General features: G+C 33.7%; 1 protein-coding gene across 1 annotated transcript; it reads right to left on the bottom strand.

Moving 5' to 3' along the window:
* Window positions 1–5370: 5370 nt before the first annotated feature.
* LOC105157242 (protein STAY-GREEN homolog, chloroplastic) lies at window positions 5371–11232 on the bottom strand. Its single transcript, XM_011073600.3, has 4 exons — window positions 10827–11232; window positions 10544–10708; window positions 7204–7371; window positions 5371–6090 (listed from the first exon to the last, which is right to left on the bottom strand). Exons 1-4 carry the CDS (start codon window positions 10950–10952, stop codon window positions 5755–5757), a joined length of 795 nt encoding a protein of 264 aa, XP_011071902.2. The 5' UTR covers window positions 10953–11232; the 3' UTR covers window positions 5371–5754.
* Window positions 11233–11460: the final 228 nt, after the last annotated feature.

Raw genomic sequence — 11460 nt, 5'->3', positions numbered from 1 at the left:
ATTGACGTTGGGACCTATATTTTGTCACTTCTGCTGCACTCCTTTGCTATATCTTTTGCAGGTTTTATGAACCCCTTTCACAGGTTCAAAGACTGCCAGTCATACAAACATGATCTCCATGTTCATACTTATGTTTATTATTTATCCTTTTGGAACATTACAAACACTCTGGCTTGGCATTTTTGTACAGTTTTATTTGCAGGTGCTGTGCGATCCACGATGTGGTGGGATAACAAAAATTTTTTTGACTCGCCATAATTTTTCTTCGACACCTGTTCGGGTATTTTATTGTAAGGGAGTAGTACTCCTTGTTTATGGCTTTACTAGAAATTCTAGGGAGGTAGCTCTCCCCGCTGTAATTATTTTGTGAATTTTAATATAGAAGGATTGGGGACTCCGAAAAGCTCCCCCCACCTCTAGGTGGTTTTTGATAAAAAAAAAAAAATATATATATATATATATAACTTATATTAAATAGCATAGGGATACTATATAAAGCTTGTATGAGATCTCAGATATGAGCTCATTAGGCATTAATTAGGATATTACATAGACACTAAAGCCAATGTTTTAAATATAAGTCTGACCAAAATTATTCTTTTAACTTAATGTCAACTTTCTAAGAACTAGTAATTTTGATGTATGACTTTACATTTGTTTTAAAACAAGGGTGACTATCATTAACCAAGCTAGTTATTAAGTAATACGAACACTAATGTTCCAAAACAATGAAGTATAGAGGCAAACACGAATAGTAACAAATAAACATAGTTTACTTGTTTTCGTCGACGACAATATATTTACACACATTTAATTATGCATCGAGTCCTAACAGCAATTCCAAAATGATAACTTCACCTTCACTAGGCCAAAATACTAAAAATTAAACACATTACAACATTGTAGATAGATCCTACAGTACGAAAGAGACAGGTTGTTCAAGCAAGCAAATATTTTTTTAGACTATTTAATTAACAAAGTCGACTCCAAAAGATGGCTTATGTCTGTTGCAGATCATATGATCACATGCAGGACATCATTGCTCCAATATACATAATTCCAAGGATTAGATTGATAACGACAACCATAATACCCACCAAATGGTATGTCATCATCCTGCGTTTAAGGGACTACTTGATAAAAACCTTCAAAAAGAAACTCGTTCACTTATTTTTCTTTTTCAACTATTCTAATCAGCAAATCAGGTATTATTTATTTCGCCCTACCGCACATGGGTGGATCAACCCACCGGGACCCTATACAGTAGGTCCCCCTACATCAAGACATAGAGGAGAAAAAGTTACCATCATTAGTAATATGAACATGAAAACAATATTTCAAATATTGAAATATGAATAAATTGAAAAAGCCAATTGGATTGGCAGTTTTGGATGTATTCTATTATGACAATTAATCGATATTATGTAATATTATTTTAAGTGAATAAAATGAGTATTTACTTATTTGGCATTTACTTTGTTGTGCTTATTTTGTATGTTTGCATCTGCTTGAACATCACAACACAATCCACAGACCATTAACAACCGTGGAGTTGGGCTGCGTATTAGATGGTGGTCATAAAATCAACTGCCAAAATATTGAGTTTGAAACGTCCCAAGTCGAGGATCTCAAGATTGGGCATCCAAAGTTGTATGGAGACTTGCACTTAGAGTTGCATTCAATTAGTGAGTATTGCGTTTCATTGATGACAGACGTGGATCGTCTATGCGATCTTGGTGGGTTGATTGACTAGGTGTTGAATCAACTGAACTAACTCGGGGGTATCGTCATATGGAAGCCTTGGAGGCTTCGATATGAATTGAATCCTCGGTTTCAATAGTACTGGAATAGTCCTTTGGACTTGAGAAAATCACGGCAGTCACGTGCATATGATGATTGTATCTTGGATGTGTGTGAGAGGTGATTGTGTCGCAGACATGATCATCCTAAGCCTCGTCTAGTACAGTCGGAGTATGTAGCAAGGAAGATGAGTTCCAAGAAGAGGATCCGTCTCCTATCAATACTCGATAGAGGTATCTTCTATGCACTTGGAGACGCGCTTACGGCTTAGTAGGAAATGAGGCTCCTATGCCGATCAATTAAGCGTAGCGCAGTCTCAAGTATTAAAACATAGATGCCTAGTTCAGGATGGGAACCGACACCAACCCTAGACTAAGGTCGGGAGATGATAGATGAAAGGACCATACCCATATAACTCGAGAGCTTAAATGTTTACACGACAATTCACCTAGTCTCTAATGCCATGGACCGTTGCTAGACGGCCACCCATGGTGATGGGCTTTTTTATTTAAGGTTAATAAAGAATTATTAATTTAATTTAATTTAATTAATGATAGTGTTAGGCACTAGCCCAAATCTACCTGAAATGTGAATCTAAAAAGTCATACACAAATTACTGGAAAGAACAATAAATTAATTTGAAATTAATAAGTGGATTACTTGCAAATAAGAGATCCATTGAATGGAAGGTCCAAGGATAAATAAATGGGATTAATTTATATTGGGTTGTCCGCCTTATATAATAAGTTGGACCTTATTAATTAATAAGGACAATGTGGACTCATGTATTTAATTAGATTAAATACATATTAATTAGATTAAATACATATGAGGCTCAATTGGGTGGATTTTTTTATTAAATTAGATTTAAATAAAAATTCATTGGGCCTTGTATTTTTAATAATTGAAATCGGCCAACACACTCCATTGAGCACATGCAAAAATTATATGAAAGGAAATTATTGACTAGCAAATTGCAATTTTTGAAAGTACAATTTTTATTATCTTCTTGATCTGAAATTTCATCCCTTGGTTCCTTTTGGTTCTTTATGCAATTTCACCTCAACCCTTTTATGTTAGTATTTATTGTTAATATTACATCAAACGCTCGGGAACTCCAAGGGTACACCGATTGAATTCTTTTATTTTGCGCTTTGATTTTTTATTATTGTCCGCATTTATCGCTACCGCTTTTGCTTGTGCGTTCCTGAGCCGTACCACGTGACCTTCATGAACGAGGGTCAGTTACACATACTCCTTCACCAGGGCAACCTCGAAATCATCGGCTAGGGTTAGTTTATCCACGATGTCCGAACAACTACCTCTAGTCCGTACAAGCAAGTGCGCACAACATTGGATTTAGTAGAAGAAGTATATTCCATCAGATTGGTGCGTGAGGTATTACTAGAACGTGATTGTTATGGATTTGTGGGATTATGACTCATTTAACAAAAATAATAGTTTTGCTAGTACTAAACGTGTAGGAAATCATAGTTTGCAGAGACAAACTCCATAACAGAGTTCAATATGGTGGAAGAATTCATCTTCTATTTCTGTAAAAATCAATCTGATGAAGAAGTGTGCACAGAACTAATATACACAAGGAAGATGACAGTTAAAACGAATAAACTGCTCCTAACTAACTGAAAACATAATACAGAAGAGAAGCATGTTTTCACTAAAGAAAGCGTAAATGTAAAATACAAATTAAGTTAAACTTAAAATCTGGTTCCACAGCGTCGTCGTCGTCTTCAAGTTAGAATTAAGGCTCCATTCTTGTGCTCTATTCCTACGCATATCACAAATCACAACATCTCCCCTCAAGGTGGAGCTTGGGGACCCAAGCCCAGCTTGGCAACCAAACGAGCAAAAGCAGCAGCAGGGGATGACTTGGTGAAAAGGTCGGCCAACTGCTCACGACCAAGAACGAAAGAGGGGTGAATAAAATCAGACTTGAAGCGATCGCGGATGAGTTGACAATCAATGTTGAGATGCTTAGTCCGCTCGTGGAACACGGGATCGGCGGTAATGTGGATGGCAGCCTGATTGTCGCACCGAAAAGGAACCGGGGTACAGAAAGGAACGCGAAAAGCACGCAAAAGATATGAGAGCTAGAGAAGCTCACAAACAGCGGCACCCATACTCTAATATTCGGCCTCGATGGAGGAACGCGAGACGGTTGTCTGTTTCTTGGTCTTCCAAGAAACGAGAGAGGAACCTAGGAAGATGCAATAGCCGGTGACTGAACGGCGAGAATCAGGACAAGAAGCCCATGAAGCATCCGTGTAAACGCAAGGATGAAGGTTGCTGGAGGTAGAGAAGAAAAGACCCAAGTTGGAAGAACCTTTGAGATAGCTAAGAACATGGATAGCGGCATCCCAATGAGAGCTGCGAGGGTACTGAAGAAATTGTGAAAGTTGTTGAACTGCAAAGGAAACATCCGGCCTAGTGAAGCCAAGGTACAAAAGGCGATCCACAAGGCGTTTATAGGGGCCAGGATCCACCAAACCAGAGCCTACATCTGCAGAGAGGATGAGGCCAGGGGGCAACGGAGTTGAGACAGTCTTAGCTTGCAACAAGTTCGCATCTTTGAGAATGTCTGTCAAGTACTTATGCTGAGAAATAAGAACACCATGATGTGATCGAGCCAATTCGAGTCCCAAAAACTATTCTGCCGGCCCCAAATCCTTGATAGTAAAGAGAGAATGAAGATGATTCTTGAGGGCAGTGAGTTCGGCAAAAGAGTCTCCTGTCAATAGAATGTCATCGATGTAGACCAATAAACCAACAAAACAGGTAGAAGTAACTTTGAGAAAGAGGCAGTGATCGTGGGGACATTGGACATAACCAAATGCCAACAACTCCTTCGTTAGCTCGATGTTCCATTGGCGAGACGCCTGTTTTAGGCCGTAAAGTGAGCGTCTCAATCTGCAAACAGAACAAGGAACAACCAAAGAATACCCCTCAGGTGGCGTCATGTAGACCTCTTCGTCGAGGTGTCCGTGGAGGAAGGCGTTGTTGACGTCGAGCTGCAACCAAGGCCAGCCTTTGGTGACTACAGCAGCAAGGAAAACACAACGTCCCTACAGTAAAAACTATAATCATTTTCTAGGTTGAGGACCTTGTAACCTTTATGGAATTGATTGTATCATAAGAACACACACTTGTGTGCTCGTGCTGGAAATTTGTGTTTAGAAGGAGAGATGTTAGACTCAAAACAAAGGCAACCAAAGACTTTAACTTTGAGTAGGATGGCAACCAAAAAATTTATCTAAATGAACGAAATTGGTCTAAAAACTAACTGTAAAAGATATTCTCACTTGGCAGCCTGCAATTTACTGTTCAACCGAGAATGATAGGGTATTGTGCTGAAAGTAAACTAAACATCAAACAAGTATGAAAGGATTTCAAACGATTTGCTTGTGGGGAAGAAGAAAAATGCGCTTTTGAAGGAAATAGGTTGCCACAAATGTAGGAGATAATGACATTGGGAAAGTTTGGAATCCACCAATTTAATGGTAACAACGCTAACTTCTCCAATGATTCACACTAAACACATGAGCCATACAATTCTAGTACAAATCAACCGTATGATAATATATAATAAACAAAAAACTGACGAATCGGCAACTAGATAATTATGCGTACAATCACTTTTTAATTAATCACATCCTTATTACTTTCACACCCGAGACTGCTTTATCATTTCAAGAAACCTAATTGTAAAAGCACCTAACATCACATAAATAATAGTCTAGTTGCATTATACCAAACACAACACCATACTGTATAACCAATTTTCTTTTCTTTACTTTTTGTCCCCATAAATAAATAAAGAAGAGAATTAAACCCAATATGCTTCCCTTAATATTTACATTTTCGCCCCACAGATTTTCCTTTCTTACACTTCTACAACCATCCATCTATCCAATCCATCAATCAAGAAGAACCACCTTACACAAAGCTTTGTGGGTCCAGCCCCTCCGATGGGGACCCACCACCAGCCTCAGTGGCCCAAGGGATCAAGCTGATTGGTGGATAACAGCACGAGCACGCCTCTGGACACGGCTGCGGGGTATCCAATCTAGTCTCTTCGAGAAACTTATCATTTTGTTGTCGGGTCGCACCGCGCCCATCGGACGGTGATGAAGCCTCCTTCAGTGGGCCCCAGCACTCCACCTTGTTGAATTCTGGAAGGTTGGAGTGGAAATACACCCACACCAAAGCATCTTGTAGCTCTGGGTAGTTGTTGAACAGGTTCTCATCTCCATAGACAAAAGCCTTCAACACCTGAACGTAAATTTTTGGAGCAACTCTTGTTAGCCAAACAGGGAACAATGGAATTAAGTAAATGAATATTATTTAATAATTATTCTCTTAATGAGAAAATATGAAAGATAATATTAACTCGTAACGAGTATAAACACAAAAATTCACTTTTTTTTTTTCTGTATTGGACGTTGAGAATAACATTTTAAATTTTTTTTTAAAGAAATTGACATTCCGAAATAATTTATTTTAAAAGTTTCCACTAAATACAATGATGGTCATATAGGCAGGAAATATATTGAGATATTATAATACTAAATAATTTTCTCTTTCAATAATTTAAATTTTTACATGAGTTGATTATTAAATATAGTTTCAGATTAAATAAGATATTGTGAGTTCGATGCAACCATTTTATTAAAAGAAAGATTAATGAGGGGAAAAATTAAGATATTAATATCAAATTTTTTACCTCTTAAAATTTTTTGTTAGTTTGTGTTTTCATTTTTAATATTCAGTTTGCAGCTAAAAATATAAAGTTTTTCGTTTTGTGTAGGTGTTCATGTGAATGAGAATGTGTTTGGAAGTTAATGAGATCGTTGTTTTATATTTAACTATGATGTCAAATTAGTATTTTTTTCAATAAGAATACGTATAAACAAACATATTTTGTTTTAATTACTGATTTAAAAACCCAAAACTAAAATAAAAACCCAAACAAACATGAAGGAACTTATATTTAAAATTTTGCATTGAATAATAAAAACCGGACTTATTTTCATGAAGTAAAATCGAAAGAAAAATTAATCAACAAATTTATAATTTTCTTTCTGTAAGTATGGGGAATGGCACTCTTCATCCACTTAGAATTAATTTTGACAACGAAGGACAATAAGTTTAAAAACACAATAGCAAGTTGAGGATATTTATTTACAAAAATTATTTATTGGACCAAAAATATCACATACATGCTACGTGGCGACTGCAAATTGCAAATATTTTACGGTCGATCTTTTGACTAATATTTCAATTTTTTTTAAGTATTATATTTTATTATCAAAATAAATTCTAAATGGCTAAAAAAAATATCAAAAAAATTTGAAATCTTCGAAAAAGTGGTGTCAGGGTTCTTACCACGGGGAGTTCTTTGCAGAAAATATAGTATCTAAGCTTAGCACAGAGATCCAACAGGAAATGACCACCACTTATGTGACAATGGACATGAAGAGACATCTTCGTTTTGATTTTCTTCCATTCCGCCACCACTTCATCTCTCTGCAGTCTATTGTACCATCCTTGCAACTGCACACACATTCACACAGCCACGATCATGTACTATTGTAATTTTAATCAAAAGATGTAATTACAAATTTTGGCCCTCAATAAATATTGCAATTATAATTTTAAAGGTATATTTATAGTTTATAAAAATTAATAATATTTATGTAATTAGATCGAATTTTATTGAGTGTTGGTGTACTTTATCCTTTTAGTTATGACTAGAACATTCATTTTGGTCTCACTTAAAAAAATAAAGGCAGTGCAACTTTTGTTAATTATTATTTGCCACAATTATTTTCTTTTAACTCACGTATTAAGTCATAGTAAAAAGTTCTATTTTTTGTAGTGAAATTTCAGATTCCACTTTTATCCAATAACATCTTATAAGTTCTTAATTTTAATATCCAATAGATAAAAATCAAAGAAATATTGATAATTTTGCTAGTATTTCGTTTTTGCCCTCCATGTAGTTGACGTATTTCTTTCAAAGCAAAATTAGCTATTTATACAAGTTTAAATTCTAAAAATTGATGGCTTTTTTTAAGTTATTATTACAATATAAAGAGCTTATTATACCAAATACGATGACATCTTATAAGTTATAACCTCTAACATCTTATTTACTAAGTATTTTAAAATTTTACTTTTAAAATAAGAATCGACATCTTTAAACTCTTAAATTATCATTGTATAACCAGTAATGGCTTAGTCTAGTAGGTAAGATTGAAGACCGATAAATAAATTTGATACTATTGGTTCCAGTCTCATAGAGCGTGTGCATATTTATTTTACTAAGTGGGAGTTATTGTAATTTATTTTTAGTTTTAATTAAATTAATAAATTAGTTGAATCGGTGTAATTTGTCACTATTTCTAAGTATATTGATATATTAATTGAATCGTAATATTATTCAAAGAGTAATTTAACGCTTCTAAATATACAAAGTTATAAAATGTTCCAAAAAAACTCACTGCTGAAAATACAATTGCAACATAAATTGGAATATATATATATATATATATATATATATACACATAGCATGTTTATCATATACGACAACAGTGACCAATTTAAATTTTCAAAAACTCTAAATTGGAGTAAAATACAGGGAGTGTTCGTAAAAAATTCTACTTTTAAATAAATAATTTTTATAAAAAAAGTTAGAAGTTACAGTACAATCAAAAGTGGGTAAAGTTTTTAAAAAAAGGTGAAAAGCAAATAAAAATTAAATTGGATAGTGTTTGGAGAAAAATCACTTTTAAAATAAACTTAATTGATGAAAGACTATTCTGTCCTTATGTGTTAAAAAGATGTTATTTTTTTGCTTATTATTACACTTGTTGTTTGCCAATATTAATTATTTTTTCACAAAAAATCATAAATTTTATTTTTGATTATAAGTATTTCGTATTTATATATTTAAAAAATATTTAATTTAATAATACCCCCACTAAATAATATAATTATTGATTCATACACAATAACGAAACTCACACGATTGCAAAAAAATAATTACTTTATTAATTATTCAAATAATAATATGTTAATTAACAAAATAATATAATTAAATGATACTAAACATGAAATATAAAAAAACTTATATTATTATGCGAAAGTGTAAATTTAATTATTGTTAAAATTTAAATTATTTGAAACTCCTATATCAACTTTAAATATACAATTTTAGAAATAAATTAAAAAAATGTAAGTTGAATTAAGATTATTATAATAAAGTTAAGTAATAAAAGATAAAATTGAATTTAGTCATAAAAAAGCCAAAGCAACTAAAAGTACCCCTCAAGGTGTTTATAACTTTTGGCCTAAAAGCATTTTCTTTTTAGCCGTTTCAAAAGTAAAAACTGCTCTATCAAATACTTTAAAAATGCATTTTTAAAGCTAAAAATTGAAAAATATTTTTTTGAAACCTGCACAAATACGCATTGTATTAGTATATATACGTATAAATATATATATATTACATAAATGAGTGGATTGAAAAGTAGTATATACTGCCAAATTAGTCAACTTTACACGACCGCTTTCTCATACACGATTTTCTTGCTTCCAAAACACTCTAACTTGTTTTTCTGGACGTATCTACTTGTTGATCTCCACCACACTATTGGTGTAGGCTTTTGTCAACTGTACAAATCAATATATATATTCGCCTATTAATTTAGATGGGATTCCGACAATTTTCCCTCTTTAAAATTAAAAAAAAAAAAAAGAAAAACACACCTCCACCACACCATCTTTCAATTGCAAGAATTAGGCAAAACTACAAAATTAGTTTCACACTCCAGAGTCATTCCAAATTTAGTTCCACATTTTATGGAATTAAAAAGACAAAAAAAACCTTCCCACACGTTAAATTAACAATTCACTATTTTCTTGACCCACGTGCTGAATTTTATGTGGATGCTTGGTGGTTAATTTTAAAATCTACTAATGTTGGGATTTTTTTGCAACATTTAAGTTTTTTTTTCTTATAATTATTAAAAGTATATGAGATTACATTTAATATTCAGTAAAAAGTGGGGTCAAATTTAAATTTACCCTAAATTATGGAATTAATTTTGTAATGTTGTAAATTACGCAAAAAAGCAAACTCAAAACTAATCGAACACGGCACAGAACTACCTTCTCCCCCTCCCCCTGTTTTCAGTTACAAATAACAAAAGGCTGGAAAATCACACTGCCGTTAACATTGTTCCCACAACGATTATGCATAATTAGATATCGAAGCAAACTCGATCGTACCTGTATAATTTAAATTTTTATTATATTTTTTTAATTAAATATGATTAAAATAATTAATTAATTAAACATTAAGGTTATATACAAAATAAAAAATATTGATAATTTAAATGGAATAAAATGATAGTTATTTACAAAAAGAATATATATATTTAGCCAGGTCTTACAAAAAGAATATATATATATATATTTAGCCACGTTTTAGCTTTACGAATTTTATGAATAACATTTGCCTTCTTATAATATTGAAAATGGGCAAATTAATCTATAAAAAATAAATAGCAATTTTATCCCTTATGTCAAAAAATGGAGCAATTTACTAATTTATCTTTTATAAAGGGGTTGTTTGCTATTTTCTCTAACACAAGTAAGTAGATCGCGATTTATCCAATAATATATGTAGATTAACTGTAAAAAAAGTGATCTAAATGATTACCTGGGAATTATTGATGGTTTGAGAGATGGCGAGAGTGAGCTTAGAAGTGATATCACTGTGTGTGAGTGTGTAAGTTCTTGGAAGCTGCTTCTTTTCATCTACTCCCAGAAACAGAACTTTCAGCTTCGATGCCTCGAATATAGCTGGCCCAAATAACCTCGCGACCTGATCACATCATGAGAGAGAGAGAGAGAGATGATGAGTTCAGCCCATTAGTTTAATTAATTTCCAAGTATCCAGGATCCCAACAAAAAGAAAACAAAGGGAATTGAGATGAAGTTACAGGAACAAGTGTGGTGGGCTGAGTCTTTCTGATTCTCCTTCTGCTTCTGTGCAGACAGAAATTAGAGGGATTCTCGTCTGGTTTCAGCTTCGATGGTAGCACCAAAGCACCACTCAAACTCCCCATAGTTTTTAATACTGAAGAGGATATAATTAAGCTCCAAGTTTGATGGAAGCTATCAATTGAATGTGTTTTTATGAGAGAGAAAGAAGAGAGAGGAGCGATAGAGAGAATATAAAGGGGTCTGATTCTGACTTCTGCTTTACTCTTTTCTTGCTTTGCTTGGATGCCTAAAACGTTTAGAAAACTTGCAAGATTTGCATCCAAACGTGTGAAATTTTCCGTGTTGAGTGTGTGAAAGAGAGCGAAAGATGAGGAAAATGATGAAATTTTTGGGAGGGGATAGGGGTAGGGGTGGGGGTGGGGTGCGTGGCAAGATAGGGAGGGGAGTAAGCGGCGCGGACGAGAGGGTTAATCTCAGTTAGTTTGCTTGAAGGTTCCACACTTCTTGTTGGTGAACACATAACAGTTGTTTGCATGGTTAGCACTAACCCACGTTTGTTTGTTTGAATTGGGTTCTTGACAACTGCCAACACTACATAAAAGTTAGTATATATCGCAATTCAAACACGAA

The sequence above is a fragment of the Sesamum indicum genome, linkage group LG1 (assembly GCF_026168435.1).
Source record: "Sesamum indicum cultivar Baizhima isolate 11 linkage group LG1, ASM2616843v1, whole genome shotgun sequence".
Lineage (NCBI taxonomy): Eukaryota > Viridiplantae > Streptophyta > Magnoliopsida > Lamiales > Pedaliaceae > Sesamum > Sesamum indicum.
This window is presented reverse-complemented; position numbering and strand designations above follow the sequence as displayed.

Coding starts and splice junctions, on each gene's coding strand:
- LOC105157242 (XM_011073600.3), bottom strand. CDS start 10,952: ATGGGGAGTTTGAGTGGTGCTTTGGTGCTACCATCGAAGCTGAAACCA. Junction 10,709..10,826: donor AGCCCACCACACTTGTTCCT/GTAACTTCATCT, acceptor TGATGTGATCAG/GTCGCGAGGTTATTTGGGCC. Junction 7,372..10,543: donor AAACCATCAATAATTCCCAG/GTAATCATTTAG, acceptor ATGTGTGTGCAG/TTGCAAGGATGGTACAATAG.